The sequence below is a fragment of the Pan paniscus genome, chromosome 7 (assembly GCF_029289425.2).
Source record: "Pan paniscus chromosome 7, NHGRI_mPanPan1-v2.0_pri, whole genome shotgun sequence".
NCBI lineage: Eukaryota > Metazoa > Chordata > Mammalia > Primates > Hominidae > Pan > Pan paniscus.
In genome coordinates, this window is record NC_073256.2 from 74,326,032 (window position 1) to 74,347,909 (window position 21,878).

Consider the following 21,878-nt stretch of genomic DNA (forward strand, 5'->3'; position numbering starts at 1 on the left):
GCCGTAAAAAAGGATGAATTCATGTCCTTTGCAGCGACATGGATGAAGCTGGAAACCATCATTCTCAGCAAACACAAGAACAGAAAACCAAGCACCGCCATGTTCTCGCTCATAAGTGGGAGCTGAACAATGAGAACACATGGACACAGGGAGGGGAACATCACACACGGGGACCTGTTGGCGGGGTGGGGAGCTAGGGGAGGGATAGCATTAGGAGAAATACCTAATGTAGATGATGTGTTGATGGGTGCAGCAAACCACCATGGCACGTGTATACCTATGTAACAAACCTGCACGTTCTGCACATGTACCCCAGAACTTAAAGTATAATTAAAAAAAAAGAAATTGCAATATCAGGTACCAAGAGGACAGGGTTTGTAAAGCATGAGGGTGGTTAAAAGTGAATGAGGGCAGTGGCCCCCAATTCTTTTCCTGATGGGTTAACCATACTGCACTCTGGCATGTGGTTTTTCTATTTAAAAAAAAGTGGAACAAGAGGCTGCACACTAGGTATCAGGCACAGTGGAGAGCAGGACTGTAGTGTGAAGAGAGGATGACTATGCAAAACATGGAATAGATGAACACTAGTTTGCTGAGAATTATGGTTTCCAGCTTCATCCATATATCACTCCAGGCAGGAGTCTGGTACATTAGTTTTGGAAAAAACTAAATAGCCTCAGAGAAAAAGCCAGGTCTCTACAACATCATCCCACAGTGAAACTCAACTGAAATAGCCCATTCCCAGTGACACAGAATTAAATGCTTCACATTTAAATATGAATGAACAGCCCAAGATCACAGCCTCTAGGATGAAAGAACAAAGCCAAAGCAAGCAGGAAGAATGCAACTTGAAGGACTAAACACAATGCAGAGAACAGAAGAAAAGGTCAAAAGGCTATAATTAATATCCCTACAAAGAAGAAGTTATATTCATAACACCAGAAGAGATGCTCATCAAAAAAAAATAATAGGCCAGGCGCAGCGGCTCACACCTGTAATCCCAGCACTTCGGGAGGCCAAGGCGGGCGGTTTGCCTGAGGTCAGGAGTTCGAGACCAGCCTGGTCAACATGGTGAAACCACCTCTCTACTAAAAGTACAAAAATTAGCCAGGCGTGGTGGCGGGCGCCTATAATCCCAGCTACTCAGGAGGCTGAGGCAGGAGAATTGCTTGAACCTGGGAAGCAGAGGTTGCAGTGAGCCAAGATCGCGCCACTGCACTCCAGCCTGGGCAACAAGAGCATCATCATCATCATCATCATCATCATCATCATCATCATCATCTGAACCAAAAGAAAAGTAACTCAAAAAATTAAAAATGATAGCAGAAACCAATTTTACCATCCTAATCTGTAACTTTTATTGACCTGTTCTCCATATCTAAATCCATGAACAAGAATCAATTACAGGGTAAACTGCCAGAGTGCAAAACAAAATGCACACTATCAATACTTAATCTGAATTTCAATATAGTCACAAGACAGAATTGGAGTTACACATCCTTCCTTCTCTTTCCTAATCTCCTCACTCCTTCTCTTATAGAGAGGGAAGAATAGAGTAAGTATTCTTCAATAAGACAATGGCATAATTTTATTTCTATGAAGCACAAGTAGCCTTCAGAGACAATTCTTCCATATAATTATTAAAATATAATCATATCAGCTATTTTAGAACTAAAGTCATTTTGGTAAGTGAATTAATTATAGCCTCCTTAATTTATCAATATGCATATTTTGCAAGAAATGTAAAACACATAGTGAAGGGATATAACCAAATCATATTGTTTGAAGTTAAAGGATTATGAAACTTTTCTGAGTCTATGTTTTCTTTTTACTAAAGTGTTGTTATACCCGCTTTAAAATTTTTCTATGTAAAATTTATTATAATTAAGTTGCATGATTTTTAGAACAATGATTTTCAAACTACATTTTACGGAGTAAAAGAGCCCATGCTTAAAAAAAAAAAAATTAAAATCACCGTTTTGTAATTGGATGGTCTCATCCTTTGGTATTGTATCTGACTGTAAATGATTTCTTTAGAAGACTCTTAGCCCTGCCCCTACATATTCCTAGTTTAATCCTCCTTTACAGAGGTGTGGTTTCATTCTCTTTAGAGAAGTTTCCTCATTGAGCAACTCAACATTCCTAAAAAGATGTTTTCCTATTCTTACATCACCTAAATTTTAAAGCCTACTGTACAACACTTAACCAGAACTTAAAATAGCTGGGGTAACCTTGCATTCCACTCAACAATTATTCAACACTCAGCTGATGAACAGTATTTACAGTGGATCCAGAAGGTTTTGTTAGTCAATGCTTTCTCTAACAGGCTTCACTGTGATAAGAAGTGTAACCCAAACTCATTGGGAGGAAGTGCTGTGATGCCATGACACTTTCGTGATGTGTGCAGAGGCAAAGGAAAGCACAGGAGTGCTGTGTATTTGCCACCTCTACTCTCAATACCCCAACACCAGCCTTGAATGAAGCTAGACTACAGTGCCCCTACTAGAGAGTTGATTTAATTAAACGGACCATTTTTAAGAAGCTTCTGAAAATGATTTCTGAAATAAAGAAGAAATTAAGAAAACTGTTATAGACAAGGCAAGATCGCAGTCCTACTACCCACCATTGGAAACATCCCCCTAGTAATACACTGGACAGTGATATAGTTTGGATGTTCTGTCCTCTCCATATGTCATGTTGAAATGTGATTCCCAATGTTGAAGGTGGAGGGAGGCCTGGTAGGAGGTGATTGGATCATGGGGGTAGATCCCTCATGACTCAGCACCATCCCCTTGGTGATAAATGAGTTCACAATCTGTTCACTCAAGCTCTGGTTGTTTAAAAGGGTCTGGGAACTTCCCTTTCTCTCTCTTGCTCTGTCTCTTGCCATGGGATACACCTGCTCCCACTCACTTTCTGCCACAGTAAAAGCTCCCTGAGGCTTACCAGAAACCAAGCAGATGCTGGTGCCTTGCTTCCTGTACAGCCTGCAGAACCATGAGCCAATTAAGCCTCTTTCCATTGTAAATTACCCAGCCTCAGGAATTTCTTTATAGCAAAACAAAAACAGACTAAGACATAAAATTGGCACCAGGGAGTAGGGCATTTTATTATGGATATACGTAAAGACATGGAAGCAGCTTTGGAACAGGGTAACAGGCAGAGGCTGGAAGAGTTTGGGGGACTCAGAAGAGACCAGGAAGACAAGGGAAAGTTTGAAACTTCTCAGAGACTGGTTAAATGGTTGTGACCAAAATACAGATAGGAATATGGACAGTGAAGGTCAGGCTGACACGGTCTCAGATGGAAATGAGGAAATGAATGGGAACTGAAACAAAGGTCGCCCTTGTTACAAACTAGCAAAGAACTTGGCTGCATTTGTGTCCATGTTCTAGGGATCTGTGGAAGGTTGAACTTAAGAGTAAGGACTTAGGTAGGGTATGTGGCGGAAGAAATTTCTAAGCAGCAAAGGGTTTCAGAACTGGTCTGGCTGCTTCTAAAAGCCAACAATCAGATACAGGAACAAATAAATGACTTAAAGTTGGAACTTACACTTAAAAGGAAAGCAGAACATAAAACTCTGGGAAATTTGTAGCCCGGCCATGTGGCAGAGAAAGAAAAAGCATTTTCAGGAGAGGAATTCAAGCCAGCTATGGAGTAAGCTATGGAATAATTGCATGCTAGAGAGATGAGCATGACTAAAAGGTTGCCAAGGGCTAATATCCAAAACAATGGGGAAAAGGCCTCAAAGTCATTTCAGAAGTTTTCAGGATGTCCCTCCCATCACAGAGGGCCTAGGAGAGGAAAGAAGGGCTTAGGGGGCCAAGCCCAGCTTCCCACTACCCCATACAGCCTAGGGACGCTGCTTCCTGCAGACCCACTGTTCCACCTCCAGCCATGGCTCAAAGGCCCACAAGTACAGCTCATGCTGCTGCTCCAAAGGGTGCAAGACATTAGCCTTGGAAGCTTCCACGTAGTGTTACGTGTGCAGGTGCACAGAATGCAAGCATGAAGGAGCCTTGGCAGCTTACCCCTAGATTTCAGAGGATGTGTGAAAAGGCCTGGGATCCCGGGCAGAAGCTTGCTACAAGGATGGGGCCCATACAGAAAACGTCTACGACAGTAGTGTGAAGGGGAAAAGTGGGCTGGAGCCCCCATACATAGTCCCCACCAAGTGGAGTTATGAGAAGGGGGCCACCTGCCCTCTAGACTCAACAATGGTAGAGCCATCAGCAACTTGCAACCTCAGCATGGAAAAGTTGCTGGCACTCAACTCCAACCTGTGAAAGCAGCCAAGTGGGCTGCACCCTGCAAAGCCACAGAGGCAGAGCTGCCTAAGGCCTTAGGAGCCCACTTCTTACACCGCTGGCCCTGGGTGTGGGACAAGGAGTCATAGGAGATTATTTTGGAGTTTTAAGATTTAATGACTGCCCTACTGGGTTTCAGACTTCAATGAGGCCTACTGCCCCTTTCTTTTGGCAGATTTCTCTCTTTTGAATGGGAATGTTTACCCAATGCCTGTACCACCATTGTATCTTGAAAGTAGATCAACTGTTTTGATTTTACAGGCTCATAGGTGGAAAGAGATAGGTGTAAGATGAGACTTAGGACTTTGGACTTGATGTTGAAATAAGTTAAGACTTTGGGGGACTATTGGGAAGAAATGATTGTATTTTCCAATATAAGAAGAACATGAGATTTAGGGGGCCAGGGGCAGAATGATATAGTTCGGATGTTTGTCCCCTCCAAATCTCATGTTAATATGGAATTACCAATGTTGAAAGTAGGGTCCAGTGGGAGGTGACCTGATCATGGGGGCAGATCCCTCATGAATGCCTCAGCACCATCCCCTTGGTAATAAGTGAGTTCATGCTCAGTTAGTTCACATGAGATCCAGTTGTGGTTGTTTAAAAGAGTCCGCAGCCTCCTCCTCCTCTCTCTTGCTCCCTCTCTTGCCATGTGATGTACCTGCTCCCACTTCACCTTCCACCATGAGTAAAAGCTCCCTGAGGCTTCACCAGAAGCCAAGCACATGCCAGCGCCATCCTTCTTTCCTGTTACAGCCTGCAAAACTGTGAGCCCATTAAACCTCTCTTGAATTAGCAGCATGACGCTCATGCTGGGGACTGGTGACAACAACTTCCTCTTCTAGTGGTTTATAAATAATCTGTCTGATCTAGAATTTGCATTAAACCTATTTATGCACACATGTTCTTTCAGCACCTTTCAAAGTTCCTAGATCACTGAAATAATTCTGTGGTTCTACACTCAAACTCTCCCAGGATTTTACGCCAGGAGACATGAGCACTTGGGTACCCTTTGCATCTTCACCCATCTTGCAAAAGTTCATCCTCTTTCAGTCTGAAGATTAGTATTATTAATAGAGTACAAAATAAGAGCTTTCCCCGTCATAAATCAATGTTACACCTGGTACCAGGCTGGGCCTAGGCAGCAGCCCAGTACTTCCTAGTTCCAAAGGCAACTTTGGAAGTTTTTTTGTTTTTATTTTTTTAATCTGTACCATTTTTCAAAGGTTCCACTCATTTGGGGCTTTAACCTTTTTGAAATTAACTATGTATAACCTTCTTGTTTTATATTAAAACTAATAATTATAAACTCAGAGAAATACTACCTGTACAACCATTCTTTATTTGCTAGCCTGATTTTTTTTCTTTTTTAGCTTCCTTCCAACATGCAAGCTTGCCTGATTTTCTGTAACTCCTCACAAAAGATCATTTGGATTAGATGTTCTTAATTGTATTTTTGATAGTTTCACAAACTTCCTGGGTCAATATGCTTTCCAAACTGTCCAGTAACAGCACCTATCTTTTTTGTTCCTTGGAACTTTCAATATCTGCTTTCTTAAAAATCTAGGTTCTATGTATGACAGGATCTCTCTCAACTCTCCTGAGCTCCAGCAATAAACAACTTGATATGACTGCTTTTTATGATGGTTCATTTCATTGCTACTTGGTTAATAATTCGTCTTTAATATTCAGAATTAAGTAAAGTTCTCAAGTTTAGGATAAATTAAAACTTTAACAAAGGAAGTCAATAAACTGTACTTAGATTTCACTAAGCATTTCAGCCAGTATCTCTATTGCCACTTCCTGTTTTCCCATTTACACCAGGTACACAGCCACCATTTCTTCCACCCACTTAATGTGGCCTGTAACAAAAGAACACAATCATGTTATCTTTGTTCCTCTTTCCAATTGTGTTCTCTGGGATTTTTTCCTGGGGTTTCATGGATTCCCCTTCAGATGTATACCTTCTTAACATTCAGAGCCCACTGCCTCACCTCCTGGCAGGTCTTTCCTTTTCAATAGGTCTGCAGCTTTTCAACACTAGATTCCAATCTTGGGTCTCATCTTACCCAACTCCAGTGACACCTAAAACACACATTAATCCTTTTTTTGTTAAAAGACCTGGCTCATTTTATGATCCATGTTCTACACATTTGCAGAGAGACATCTGAGGGACTAAGTATCATTTCTAGTTCCTGTACCAGTTGTTTTCTCCTATAAATTACTGGCCCTTCTTCCCTCCCAGAAAGAGTTCTCATGAATTTAAACAACTTCACTATTTCATCTGGCCTTTTTAGCCCTTCCCCTCAGTAATTAGGTTAAAGCTTTCTATCACTCAGCTGGACTCTAGAAAATTACATTCTCCCTGACTATGTGAGATGCGGTGACTTCCAGCCAAGATGTTTCAGATATCAAAATCCCTTTCACCGACACCATCCATAAAGCCAGTCAATTCTATTTTCAAGTCCCAGCAATTTATGAGAAGAAATGGTAAAAATGTCATCTATGCTCTCAAAGTCCTCCAGTTTCCTCATCAAGTGTCATACTGCAGGGCAGGAGGCTTCCCCCAGCCTTTTTATATGTACTATCAAGAAGTTAAAGAAGGAAGTTCAGTTGGAAGGAACAAACAAATAAAAAATCAAGATGAATGCTGAATTACTGTTATCTAGAGCAGCGCTTCACAAAGGTTAGTGTGCACACAATCAACTGGGGATCTTGTTAAAATGCACATTCCAAGGCAGCAGCTTCAGGGTGAGGCCTGAGAATGTGCATTTCTAACAAGCTCCAGGCACACATGCGCTGCTGGCCTGTGGACCACACTTTGACTAACAAGATTCTGATATATACATAAAACAGGCTTCATTCATTCCTGAATCAGTCTAAACTTCAAGGATACCATAAAAATAAGCACTGGCCAGTAGCCCACAACCTAGTATTTAAAATAGAAGCAGTATGGTACAGTGGAAAAGAGGTTGGACTTAGATCAGAGAACATTTGTTCTAGCCTTAGGTCAGCTTGGCTCCAAATTTTCCAAAACTTTTAGCTTTAGGAAGCTCAAGCAGGATAGATGAAGAAAAAAAAAATCTATATCTAGACAGCAAAACACTACAGGAGGAGATCTTAAAAGCAGCCAGAGAAAAGAGAGATTACCTACAAAGAACAATTAGACTTAACAATATTGGTTTGTTGCAGGCTGGTCTCCCAGAAGAGAAGGTGGCCTCCTGCAAAGTTTCAGGGAAAACTGCTATGATTGTGTTTAAGGCAATCAAACCTCATCAACCACAAGGCTTGAACCCGGTCCCCTAACCATGCCAGGAAAAAGGCTGGTGTTTCCCCAATCAAGAACAAACTCTGCCACATTATACAGACTTAGCCCCAATCAAGCCAGCAAGGAGGTAAGGATATCCTGCAGCCACAAATGCTGAGCTGGGATGAGTGAGCCAAGGTTCCATCACAGTATGGTCCTACTGTACTCTGGCCCCTGGTCACTCCCTGGAGTCTGAAGTTGGCCCAGCCAGGTAGCTGAACGTTGCCCCAGGGGGACAAGGCCCAACTATCACTGACCTTTCTCTGTGAGGTACCCCCCCAACACCCCAGAGCACTCCAGCAAGTCTGGTGCATATTCCCTGGCCCTTTGCCTTTGTTTGGATAATCTTCAAAATGCTAAGAGAATTAAACATCTAGCAAAACGGATTTTCAAAGCAAAAGCAAAATAAGGATATGTTCAGACAGACAAAAACAGAGGTGGTTTATCATCATCCAACCCTGATCAGAGGAACTTCTAAAGGATATTCTTCAGGAAAGAGAAAATAATTCCGTAACGAGGATATGACATGTAAGAAGGAATATTGAATAAAAACAATGGTAAATATGCATGTAAAACTACAGAAGCATTAACCAGGCAATTAGTAATGTACAATCTGTAGGTTTAAAATAGAGATAAAAAATACCGGACAATAACAGACTATAACTGAGGATGGGGGCACAGGAGTTAAGTGTTCCAAGGTTCTTACACTGGTAGAGAGGAGAGTAAAGATAATGATTAGCTTCAGATCTTAAATTTAATATGCTTATGTTTTAAGGATAAGCATTAGAAAAACAAATAAAATATATAACTTCCATACTCTTTGGGGAAAAATGAAAGGGAGCAAGGGGGCCTTATTTAATCCAAAGGAAGAAGGGAAGGAAGGCAAAATAAAAGAACAAAACTAAAAAATAAAAGTGAATTCAGATATATTTGTAATAATAAATGTAAACAGACAAAACTAATTCATTAAGATAAAAACTATCAAAATGAATCATTTAAAAAAAGTCCAAGTATAAGCTATTTATAAGAAACAGACCTAAAGCCTTAGGACACAGAATAGTGAAAAGTAAAACAATGGAAAATCCCATACAAAGCAAATAACCAGAAGAAAACTGATATAGCTATATTAATATCAGACAAAATAGAAAAAAAATTACTAGAAGTAAAGAGGTCATTATATATTGATAAAAAATTCAACTCACCAAGAAGATAACAATTCTAAGTTACTTACTGAATACAAGCTAAAAAAAATAACAAAAAGATAATTTTCAAAATCTATGAGTTGGACATTTTAAGACAATTCTAAATATCTGATGGTTAAAAGATGAAATGACAATGGTATTTAGAAGAAAAATAGCACCGAATTCCTTAAATGACCATTCCTATTTTATATCACATTAAAAAAATTTTTAATGAAAATTATATAGCTTACATACTCAAAATCCATTTATGGATAGATTCCTGTGACTTCTCAATGGTAGCCACTTTGGAAGAGGTTAATTTGAGATAAAAGGAAAGTAAGTGGGTAGGCTAGTAATACATTTTGGGTAAAGTCAATATAGAGTCTAAATTAACCAAGAAATTTGCAACATTTATTTCCTCTCCTGCTGTCTTTCATGTGAGAAAAAAAACCCCTATTTCTTTAAGTCACAGTCGGATAGATTTCTTGGGACCTATCGGCATTCCTGACAAATTAAGTCCTGACTTTATCTCCACTGATCTCCAGTTTCAACACCTGGTATATCCCACAAACAGATCTGAAAAGACTGGGATGATAAGCCTTAGAAATGAAAGATTAAACCAAAGTACCACAATCACTTTGCCCTCTCGCCAAGTGCTTTTTATAAAATAAATATAGACACAATTGATTAAACAAACATACTGAGTAAAAGAAAGTTAGGCCGGGCGTGGTGGCTCACCTGAGATCGGGAGTTCGAGACCAGCCTGACCAACATGGAGAAACCCCATCTCTACTAAAAACACAAAATCAGCCAGGCGTGGTGGCGCATGCCTGTAATCCCAGCTACTCGGGAGGCTGAGGCAGGAGAATCGCTTGAACCCAGGAGGCGGAGTTTGCGGTGAGCCAAGATCATGCCATTGCACTCCACCCTGGGCAACAAAAGGGAAACTCCGTCTCAAAAAAAAAAAAAAAAAAAAAAGAAAGAAAGTTAATATTAGCATAATCAAGAATATTATACACTCATGGAATGTCTGAAACAAAGTTGAAACCTCAAAGTGCCTGTTAAACTATTAATGTAATATGCAGGCACCAAATACAGAATTCAAGATCACTAATTTCCATCCTTGAGTGGAAATCTGTGGAATTTACAAAGCACAATTAAGAATTTATTCTATGATATTACAGAGATAAAACTATGACTCTTCCTCAGAAGGAAACATATCTCAACTATCTAAATTTCTTTTTTATTATGTATTTATTTATTTTTGAAACAAAGTCTCGCTCTGTTGACCAGGCTGGAGTGCAATGGCACAATCTCAGCTCACTGCAACCTCTGCCTCCCAAGTTCAAGCGATTCTCTTGTCTCAGTCTCCTGAGTAGCTGGGATTACAGGTGTGTGCCACCATACCCGGCTAGTTTTTTTTTTATTTTTAGTAGAGACAGGGTTTCACCATGTTGACCAGGCTGGTCTCGAACTCCTGACCTCAAGTGATCCACCCACCTTGGCCTCCCAAAGTGCTGGGGCTACAGGCATGAGGCACCGCACCTGGCCTATTTATTTTTTAAATAGAGAAAAGGTCTCCCTATGTTGCCCAGGCTGGTCTCAAACTTCTGAGTTCAAATGATCTTTGTGCCTTGGCCTCCCAAAGTGCTGGGATTACAAGTGTAAGCCATGGCACCTAGGCAAGTATCTAAACTTCTACATTACCCAAGAAATAGCTATCATCCCAACACTCCACGGTGGATAGTAAAGCAAAAAAATTTAACAATTCGCCTACTTTAGTCTACTTCTAAATCATAAAATAGAAATTTTTTTTTTTTTTTTCTTTGCGATAGGGTCTCACTGTGTCACCCAGGCTGGGGTGCAGTGGTATGACCATAGCTCACTGTAACCTTGGACTCCTGGGCTCGAGTGATCTTCCCACCTTTTAATATATTTCATATTAAAATAGAAATGTCTTAAATAGAAAGTTTGTATAATATCCTCATCTACTAACCCAATGTATACACCTGCCATCCCTGACAAATCCAAGGAAGACATGTGAATTGCCTTTAACACCTGTAATCCCAGCACTTTGGGAGGCCGAGGCGGGCGGATCACGAGGACAGGAGATCGAGACCATCCTGGCTAACACGGTGAAACCCCGTCTCTACTAAAAATACAAAAAATTAGCCGGGCGCTTTGGTGGCCGCCTGTAGTCCCAGCTACTCGGGAGGCTGAGGCAGGAGAATGGCGTGAACCCAGGAGGCGGAACTTGCAGTGAGCCGAGATCGCGCCACTGCACTCCAGCCTGGGCGAGAGTGAGACTCCGTCTCAATAAAAAATAATAATAAAAATAAAAATAAAAAATGTTTTCAATTTACCCTTACCAACACCTGCACAGGACATTTTTAAAAAACAATAAAATCAATATGGTTCCTGCCATCTAAATCTTTTTTTTTTTTTTTTTGAGATGGAGTCTCGCTCTGTCGCCCAGGCTGGAGTGCAATGGCACCGTCTCGGCTCACTACAACCTCCGCCTCCCAGGTTCAAGCAATTCTCCTGCCTCAGTCTCCCAAGTAGCTGGGACCACAGGCGCACGCCACCATGCCTGGTGAATTTTTGTATTTTTATTAGAGATTGGCCAGGCTGGTCTCGAACTCCTCACCTCGTGATCTGCCTGCCTTGGCCTCCCAAAGTTTTGGGATTACAGGCGTGAGCCCTGTGTCTGGCCTGCCACCTAAATCTTAACCAGGATATAAGTATACTTATTTCGAATGGCCAAGTCTCTGTTTTCTAATCCTTAAAATTACCAAAACATTTATTTATAAACATCACCAATAAATGGCACCACTTTATAGTTACTCAAACCAGAAGTCTGAGAGTAGAATTTCCATGTTTAGCAAATAAAAATATCATATGCCCAGTTACATTTGAATTTCAGATAAATAATATACTTTAAAAAATTTTAGTATAAGGGCCCGGCACGGTGGCTCACGCCTGTAATCCCAGCACTTTGGGAGGCCAAGGCGGGTGGATCACGAGGTCAGGAGATCGAGACCATCCTGGCTAACACAGTGAAACCCTGTCTCTACTAAAAATACAAAAAATTAGCCGGGCGTGGTGGCAGGCGCCTGTAGTCCCAGCTACTCGGGAGGCTGAGGCAGGAGAATGGCGTGAACCCAGGAGGCGGAGCTTGCAGTGAGCTGAGATCGCGCCACTGCACTCCAGCCTGGGCAACAGAGCGAGACTCTGTCTCAAAAAAAAAAAAAATTAGTATAAGTATATACCAAATATTGCATATACTATCGCAATTACTTATACTAAAAAATTATTCCTTGTTTATCTGAAATTCGAACTTAACTGGGTGTGCTGTATTTTATCAGATAATCCTAGCTGGAATTCTTCCTTTATCACCTCTCACATACAATACACCACACCAAGACTTGTCAATCACACGTCCTAAAAACATCTAGAATCCATCCACTTTCCTGCATTTATTCTGCCACCACCTTGGTTTAAACCACCAATGCAAGAATCTCCTAGTCAGTCTCTATGCTTCTGCTTTTGCAGGAATATCAAAGTACATCAACCTAACAATAAGAGAAATAAATGCTCATTTCAAGTTTCTTTTCTGGGGTCAATATTTGGTAGCTCTGGAAATCTAAAATCCCTTAATTAGCATGAGAGCCGCCAGTGAACTTACAATGAACAGGTTGAGGCCTCTCATGGGTAACCTCTGAAACAACCCCTCTTCAAGTTTTCCAAGAAAAGTAACAATTTTCCTGGGTATGCTGGAGCCAATGACCAATCCAATCCATTTGCTAATTTGTGTTTATTGACGCAAGGGGATAAACCCGGAAAAATCTGGGCAGAAATGGTAAATTTGGGGCTTAATAAAGTTGCCTTAAAATATTCCTCTGTTTCAGAATGAATTCTAAGATTTATAGAGACTCCTTGATTCTAGTGCATACCTGATGTGAGACAGATTCCTGTCATTCAAATGCGTATTCTATGCATTGAATGGAGTATGCCCATCAGCCCAGGTTGCAAAGCCATGGGGCAGAGCACTAAACAATTTGGGCACTCAGCAAGTTATAATTCAAATAAATATAAAACACATGGCGCCAACTTTTTCAGATGACTGATGCTCAGGAACAGTTGATGCCTCCTGACTGGATAGATAAATGTTTTGGTTGCCAAGAGCTAGAGTTCTCTCTGAACACTGCCAGCCTGTCACGTTGTTGTCTAATCAATGAATTCTAACAAAGCAGCATATACATGGAAATGCAAGTACAGGTTTCAAGGTTTGTGTGACACCACGGAGCTGTATGAGCTAGCCAAATTGAACACAAATTACTTCATCGAAATAACAGCCAGAACCAAGGAAAAAACGTCTCCCTGTATATCAAAGAGGCCAATATGAGTATTGGCACGAATGACTCATATCATACAACATGATGCCAATTCAAGTGTGTCAAAGTTCTCACAGTTTAAATATGAATGTTCACCCACTCAATACAGAGCACCAACAAGTCTTAATATTGTTGGTACTAAACAAAGAAACTCCACTCAAGCTCTTTCCACAAGAAAAATGCATTACAAATTCAGTCAGAAGGGCATCCCCAAGTGTGAGTTACATAGTTAGGGCTCAGTTATTTAATAAACAACCTTTTCTGTGACTAAAACCTAATCACATCACCAAAAACATTTTTGAAAGCCATATCTGAGATACGTTTTCTGTGTATCCTATCTTCTTCTCTACAGTAGAAAAATGACATTTCGTACTGTGGACACACTGGTTAGACCAACATTACAGATTAGAGAAGGATGAATGTCTGGATCAAAGGGGTCGAGTCAACCCTTATAAAACAAGTGTAGACAAATCTTGAAGTCTGCACTTGTATTCCCACGTGTAACCTGCTTTGCTGGTATTCACTGATGAGACAACGTGACAGGCTAGCAGCACTGGAAGATCTGTAGCTCTCACAATCAAAACAGTGTGTTTGTAAAATGATTCAGCCCCCCTTTCCTTTTGGCATCTGAGCTGCAGACCGAGCAAGTTGTTTCTGTCACCAAAAATGCTCTGGGAACTATACATAGAGCCGAAGTGAGCTTTCTTATGAGACTTCCCTTGGGGGCAGGTCCAGCATATCTGAAAGGGAACTGCTGTGAGACCATTTTAGCTCAAGGGATCCCAAATCCTTACTGGGATGCTGGTGAGAATGAGTGCTCCGCTGCCGCACCGCGATTTCGACTGCAAAGCTTTCCAACACAAGGTCCACTGCGCGGGGAGCAAGTGTTTGGGAGGCAGGACCTTGGCTTTCCTCAGAATCAGGCCTTTCTGGCGGCCCCCCTCCCACCCTTCCAGGGCATGGAGCTAGTCCTGTGTCTAAAGGAGTCGGCAGGAAAAAGGCGCGGCAATGCGAGTGGGTGGTCGCCGGCCTGCTCGGTGCCGCCCGGCGACCAACTCTGCGGCGCCGGCGCCGAGTGTCTGGACCCGATTAAGGGAAAGGATTAGAAAGGGGGTGCCCGCCGGGCAGCGTACTCACCCTCCCCTGCGAACGCCCGGGCTCGCGTGCCGGGATCCACGCCCGGACCCCGCGCGGCCTTCCGGGTGAGCTGCCCGCGGCCGCCGGGACCTGCACTGCCGGCTAGCTCGGCATGCCTCGGCTCCGCGGTGGAATCTGGCCTGGCCCGTCATCCAGTTCCTGTCCCCGGCAGGCTCCGGCCCAGACCAGGCCCCCGGCCTCTCACCCCGACCTCAGGTTTCCGCCACAGCCCCCAGCCCAGGCCCTGGACACGCGTCCGGCCCCTGCCTCCGTGCCCGGCCCCCACGCCGCCTCCCGTCCCTCAGATCTCCGGCCGGCGTCCCCACGACCGGCCCCGACTAGGCCCCCGGCTGGGCCCTTCTTCAGCTGGGCGCGCACCTCTCCTTGGAGTAGAGCTGCAGCTGCTGCTCCTGCTGCTTCTTCCGGATAAACGCCATGGAGGGTAGGCGCGGGCGGGCGCAGAGCGCACAGGCAGGCCCCGCCGCCGCCCGCCGAGGAGGTCCGGAGGAGCCGGGGAGGGCGGGATTGGTGGCCGGCTGGGGAGCGCGCGGCTGCCGGCCTGGCTTCCCCTGCGGCGCCGCTGGGCGGCCGAGAGCCCGACGCGGCGTCCCGGCCGCGCTCACCGCAGCATCCTCGCGTGGGGACTCCGGCGGCACCGTGACTCAGGCCCGGAGGAGGGGCGCGCGGTCACACGAGGCGCCCCAAACTCAGGCCGCCTCAGAGGATCGCCAGGACCAGCGGCCAGACTAGGATCCGACCTCACACACTAAACGTTTCACCACTTTACCAACCATTGCAGGCTGCGTTTTAAATATTTTACGCATAAAAAGGGATGCTGGCCCATAAACCACCAATCTGTTGGCCACAAAGACTTGAAATAACAACGTTTTGTGTCCTCCATTGTGAAAAAAAAAAAAAAAAGACGGAAGTTAAAGGGGTGAAGGCAACTCAATCGTAACTATTCCAAATACACCAGGAATAAGTGGAGATTTATAGCCAAGGAACAAGGAGCAGGTGTTCGGAAAACTGCTAAGAGGAAACATCAATTCTGGGGGAAATTCTGGCTGAACCAACCTAACAGGAGTCCCAGTGAAGGCAGGCCAGGGGGTCAGATACTAAGGGTAGGAGTAAAGAATTTTGATCACATATGGAGGGTGGGGGATTCTTGATAAACTGCCGTAGCAGTGTTACTTCCTAACACTGCATTTACAAGGAAGTGCACACAAGGACCTGGGAGAAGATTCAGAAGCCTAACTGAAGTTTGGCCAAGCAAAGAATCTTTAACACAGTCTCTTGATTGTTGAGATAATTGGTCGCATGATTTTTTTTTATATAACAGCTTTATTGGGATATAACTCACATACCAAACAAGTCAACCATTTAAAGTATACCATTCAGCGATTTTTAGTATATTTCCAGATATGTTCAACAATCACCACAATTTGAGAACATTTTCATCACATGTAAAAGAAACCCATACCCTCTAGCTATCACTCTTCCTAACTCTACCCTCCAAACCCCAGCCCTAGCAAACAATAATCAATTTCCTGTCTCTATGGCTTTGCCTATTCTGGATATTTCATATAAATGGAGCCATACAATATGTGGCCTTTTGTGTCTGGCTTCTTTCATTTAGCGTAATGCTTTCAAGGTTCATCTATGTTGTAGCATGTATCTGTACAGTACTTCGTTCCTTTAGATTGCTGGAGCATATTCTGTTGCATTTTGTTTATCCATTCATCAGTTGATGGACATTTCAGTTGTTTCCACATTTTGGCTATTGTGAATAAGGCTGCTGTACACAGTCATGTACAGTTTTTTTATGGACCTATGTTTCCATTTCTATTGAGTGGAATTGGAATCTAAGAGTGGAATTGCTGGATGTGGAGGCGAAAGCAGCTCCATCTTGGAAGCTAATCCTCCGCGTTGACTTCTGATTGACCCCTGTTCTGGGAAGGCCTCTAAGATTTCTACTTTATCTATTGTTCCTTGTGTATGAGCAGGTATCTACCCAGTATGTTCTGTCCTTAATTCAAACAACTTGATGTTATTATACTTCAATTGTCCTACACATCCCTTCTGAACCACCCCTCCCCTATGGTATATAAGCCCTAAGGGGCTGGAGTGATGGCTCATGCCGGTAATCCCAATGCTTTTGGAGGTTGAAGCTGGAGGATTCCTTGAAGCCAGGAGTTCGAGACCAGCCTGGGCAACAAAGCAAGACCCTGTCTCTACAAAAAATAAAAAATAAAAATTACCTGGGTACAGTGGCACACACCTATAGTCCCAGCTACTGGAGAGGCTGAGGCAGGAGGATTGCTTGAAGCCAGGAGTTCGAGACCAGCCTGGGCAACAAAGCAAGACCCTGTCTCTACAAAAAATAAAAAATAAAAATTACCTGGGTGCAGTGGCACACACCTATAGTCCCAGCTACTGGAGAGGCTGAGGCAGGAGGATCACTTGAGTCCAGGAGTTTGAGGCTTCTGTGAGCCATGATCGTACCACTGCACCCCAACCTAGGCAATACAGAGAGAGAGAGACCTTGTCTCAAAAGAAAAAAAAAAAAAAAAAACGTTGAGTCTGGGGGTTAATAGCACAGCAATCCACCATCTCATCTTGCTGCCCAAGACACAGATATGGACATGGCTTCTGTTCCTTAGTCGCTATTAAATGTTTCTTCCCAAGGAACTTTATTTGTCAGCCTCTTTCTTCCACCTCCCAGCATCCCAGGACTTTGAGATAGATCTGTATAGGCCTGCCCACCATGGAACTGGGTCATATGGTAACTCCATGTCTAAATGTTTGAGAGACTGCCAGACCGTTTTCCAAAGTGGCTGTACGATTTAACATGCCCACCAGCAGCGTAGAAGGGTTCCAGTTTCTCTACATCTTCACCAGTATTTGTTATTACCTGACTTATGTTTAGAGCTATTCTAGTGGGTATGAGTGGTATCTCAATGTGGTTATAACTTCTTAATATATGCTGAGAATGAGCCTCTGATTGTTTACCTTTGAGGGATTCTTGAATAACACGCCTCTAAGTTTCTTTTTCACGTTAAACAGGTAATGTGCCAAACTAATAACAAGGTTCAAGGGCGGCACATCTCACAGCTGCATATGAACACCCAATCATCACACTTATGAACTACAAAAGGATCCAAACCTCTAAATTGTATGCTTGTGGAAACATATCTCATACTGTCTTAAGGATCAGGTTTTGCAGGGTTACATTTTTAGAAGCTTCAAGGTAAATGTACATCTCAGCTTTCTCTAGTAAGTTGCAGGACTGTGAAGAGAAGGTAGGGAAACCAAGAGTAAAAATTGTGGCTGGGTCTTTTGAATTTGACCCCTAGCAGCACTGGACAAAATGCTATGTATAGTGAGCACACCCATTAAAAATTTTGGGAATGAATGAAGGTGCCTGAGTACCCTTTGACTGTGACTGAGTCCCTTCCATGTATCCAAGTGCGATGCAGAACCTGTAACACATTAGGTCAACATTCCTGGAGGAAATTGTGACGCTGTCTGGTAGCCAAGAAATAAATACACGAGCAGGTACACAATGAAATAAGATAATAAAATTTGTCAAAAGGTACATGATAAATTTCTTTATGAGAAGTACTACAAAAGGTTCTGTGAGTTCAGAGGAGAGATTAATTTGGCTGGAATAAGGAAAAAACAACAACAAAAACCCAGAATGTAAGTTATCTTCTTGAAGTTAAACATTAGAGGAAGATTAGATGTGATCAAATAGGCAGAGACTGTTAAAGAATCTCTCCTTAACCCAACTCTAGCCAAATTCCTCTGAGCCCACTTCTCAACTAGGCCTCAACCTTGGCCTATAAAAACCAGACTCCCAGCACAAATAATTTAGTCCAGTCCCCATCCCCCACATTAAAAGACTTAAACAAACAAACATAATTTCTAACAGCTTGAGGCCACATCCCTAGCATAACCCAGCCCCACTTAATGTACCTGTCTGAGAAAGCTCAAAGCAATTAAAAGAATTTACTACTTATGCCCGGCACGGGTGGTTCACGCCTGTAATCCCTGCACTTTGGGAGGCCAAGGTGGGCGGATCACCTGGGGTCAGAAGTTTGAGACCAGCCTGGCCAATGTGGTGAAACACCATCTGTACTAAAAATACAAAAAAGTAGCCGGGCGTGGTGGCGGGCGCCTGTAATCCCAGCTACTTGGGAGGCTGAGGCAGGAGAATCGCTTGAACCCGGGAGGTGGAGGTTGCAGTGAGCCGAGATAGCACCATTGTACTCCAGCCTGGGTGACAGAGGAAGACTCCATCTCAAAAAAAAAAAAAAGAATTTACTATTCATTCCAGCCAACATCTGACACAGGCCCCATCTGATATAGTAAAGCCAACATCTGACATAGTAAAGGGTGTACTCTGACCACCCTTTCTTAGAACATTTACCAAAAAGGGCTTACAATTGTGAATCACTCCTCTGTCCCTTTAAGATGTATATGTGTCTCCTACAACTCACAGTGTCTTTCTCAAGGACCTGAAATCTATTCCTTTGAAATGTAATCATTAGGAAATATAGGACCTTGTCTTACAGGCTCTGTGAGAAAATAGAATCTCAACTTCAATAATGACCAGCTAGCAGACACAGCTGACCTAATCACATTTACACAGACCAATCCTTTCTAGATTTTTAATTCCCTTACTCTATTCAGCCCCTGATTTCCCCCTCCCTACTCCCTCATTTTCACTTCAAAAATGTCCATCCACCTTTACACAAATCAAAGTTGAATTCGTGCTGACTCCTGACCCCTATTGCAATAATGTATTACTGATTAAAATCTGTCCTTACCATTTGAACTAGTGTCTGATTTTGTCTATCTTTGGCAGAAAGAAGGGAAGAAACACAATCAAAGGGATTGTCTTGAACAATAACTCAGAAGAGACATGCTTCCTCTTTAACAGTTTGTGTTTGTGGAGAATTGAGAGAACTGAGACTGGAGCTCCCTCATCCTCCCCTCACCAAAGCATCCACCCTACTAGCATCTGCCCTCTTATGCTTTGTCTTCATTTCTGCTATTTTAAGGTATATTTGCTCCTATCAAAGGCCAACTTCTCCTTTCTTCCCAACAATTTAGCCTTTGCGATGACCCTTTCTTCTTTCTTTTTCTCTCTTGCTTTCTCTATTTCTCTCTCACTGTTGGATCATTTCTATTTGAATATAAATGTAGTTTTCAAAAAACTTTCCCTTTATCCTACATCTCCCTCCAACTCCCCATTCACAGAGAAACTTCTTGAAACATCTGCCTATACATGCTGCTCCATTTTCTTACCTTGTGGTTTTTTCTTTTTTTTTTTTTTTTTTTTTTTGAGTTGGCGTCTCGCTCTGTCGCCCAGGCTGGAGTGCAGTGGCACAATCTCAGCTCACTGCAACCTCTGCCTCCCGGGTTCACGCCATTCTCCTGCCTCAGCCTCCTGAGTAGCTGGGACTACAGGTGCCCGCCACCACGCCCGGCTAATTGTTTGTATTTTTAGTAGAGACAGGGTTTCACTGTGTTAGCCAGGATGGTCTCGATCTCCTGACCTCGTGATCTGCCCACCTTGGCCTCCCAAAGTGCTGGGATTACAGACGTGAGCCACCGTGCCTGGCCTCACCTTGTGTTTTCTGGAGTCCATTCCAATTGGACATCCAGGCTAGATGTGGTGGCTCACACCTATAATCCCAGCATTTTGGGAAGCTAAGGCAGGAAGATGGCTTAAGGCAGGAGGATGGCTTGAGGCAGGAGTTCAAGACCAGCCTGGGCAACATAGTGAGACTTCATCTCTACAAAAAAATTTTAAAAAATTAGCCAGGCGTGGTGGTGTGTGCCTGTAGTCCCAGCTACTTGGAAGGCTGAGGTGAGAGGATAGGTTGAGTCCAGGAGTTTGAGGCTGCAGTGAACTCTAACTACACCACTGCATTCCACCTTGGGTAACACAGCAAGACCCTGCCTCCAAAAGTAATAATAATTGGACTTCTATTTCCACCACTCCACTGTAATGGTTCTTGTCAAATCACTACATTAATTGATCACTTTTCTAGCTTCATCTTTCTGAGCTACCAGCAGACTCAAATGTAGTATAACATAGCATTTAATGTATCTCCTCACTGGAGGGCTTTGCTCCCATTACCTCCAAGAGCCCACAGTTTCTTTGCTTTTCTCCTACCTTGATTCTTTCTTCTTGTCAGTCTCCTTAGTTGGTTTCTCTCCTGACTAATTTCTTAATGTTGATTCTCTGTACTCAGTCTCCAGGTGATTTCAACTGGTGCCATGACAGAGGACTGTTGAGAAAAAAATTTCTGATACAGTTTGAGCTTCCCAAATCAAAAAATTCCAAATCCAAAATACTCCAAAATCCAAAACTTTTTGGGTGCTGACATGATGCTCAATAGAAAGGCTCCTTGGAGCATTTTGGATTTCAGATTTTTGGATTAGAGATGTTCAACCAGTATGTATTCTGCAAGTATTTCAACATCCAAAACAAAATTCTGAAACTTAGAATATTTCTGGTCCCAAGCATTTCAGATAAGGGATACTCAACCTGTAGTAGCACATTCTTTTCTTACCTGAAGAAAATGGGCAATCGCCATTCCCTTACACATGTTATGACTGCCTTCATGCTTTTAAGCTTCCTGTTCTCTCTGTCTAAAATGCCTTCCTACCTTTCTACCACCATTTCTTCCTGTGAAAATCCTACCTGTCCTTTAAATTCCCATTCAAAACTTATTTGAAGTCTTTTTAATGCACCCAAGTGGAATTTATCTCACATTCACTTACTCAGTACATATTTATTTCACATCAGTGTATGTCACGCATTCAACTGGGCATTAGTGGGTAGGTGCCTTTGAGACTATGGTTGGATAGGGATGTGAACAGTGACCCCATTTTACCTTATAAGGCCTATCTCCCTCTTTGGGTTAGAATCTCCTTGGGAACAGAAACAGTGACTTGTTGGTCTTTATATCCACATTACCACTAAATACAGTGTCTTGCACTTAGCAGTTGCCCAGTAAATGTTTGTTGAATTGAATATTGTGCTTTCTTATGTCAGCATTTGTATCTATTTTGATTTGTTGTACTGTAAATAAAAGAAAACTCAGTCAATAGTTGGAGTACATTTCCTCATCATTGGCATGGATGGCACAGATGATTAATAGAAGCCTGACTTTTCTCTTAGACTTGTAGCCTTTTGATCACAAGATCACGTTCCATCACCATGATTGTACTCAGCTTCCGAGGAGAAATAAGGAGGAAGGGCAGGGCCAGCCTTGTGTGTTTCTTTTATTAGTAAACCAAAAGCACTCCCAGAAATGCACACCAATCTTCCAGGCCAGAATTCTTACATAGCAGCAGTGGAGACTGAGCAAACAAGTGCTTCACTCTTACAGCCTCAATATTGCCAAGCCGCCAGGCAGAAGCAGGTTGGGAATGGCTCCCGGGTCAGTCAATCTGCAACGTGTACCCCATTACTAAAATGAAAACTAGCCAGGAATACATATTGATACTTATTCTTAAGGAAGATGACACCTGAGAC

At 42.8% G+C, this 21,878-nt stretch overlaps 1 protein-coding gene and 1 non-coding gene across 5 annotated transcripts in view; both read right to left on the reverse strand.

The window, feature by feature from the left end:
- The window catches only part of NSMAF (neutral sphingomyelinase activation associated factor), a 79,075-nt gene extending 61,224 nt beyond the window's left edge, over nucleotides 1-17,851 (reverse strand). The window contains exon 1 of one of the 4 annotated variants that reach the window (XR_008626399.2): nucleotides 14,327-14,724. Coding sequence is in view for 2 of the 4 variants with exons in the window: in XM_008975464.5 (XP_008973712.2) it covers nucleotides 14,327-14,478 (152 nt within the window). In the remaining 2 variants the exon portion in view is untranslated. Of the gene's footprint in view, nucleotides 1-9,533; nucleotides 9,553-14,326 lie in introns of those variants that run through there. The other 3 variants (XM_008975465.6, XM_008975464.5, XM_063606772.1) reach the window with 3 other exon arrangements.
- LOC112440779 (small nucleolar RNA U13) lies at nucleotides 17,380-17,483 on the reverse strand. Its single transcript, XR_003028791.1, has one exon. It is a non-coding gene; the product is annotated as a small nucleolar RNA U13 (small nucleolar RNA).
- Nucleotides 17,852-21,878: the final 4,027 nt, after the last annotated feature.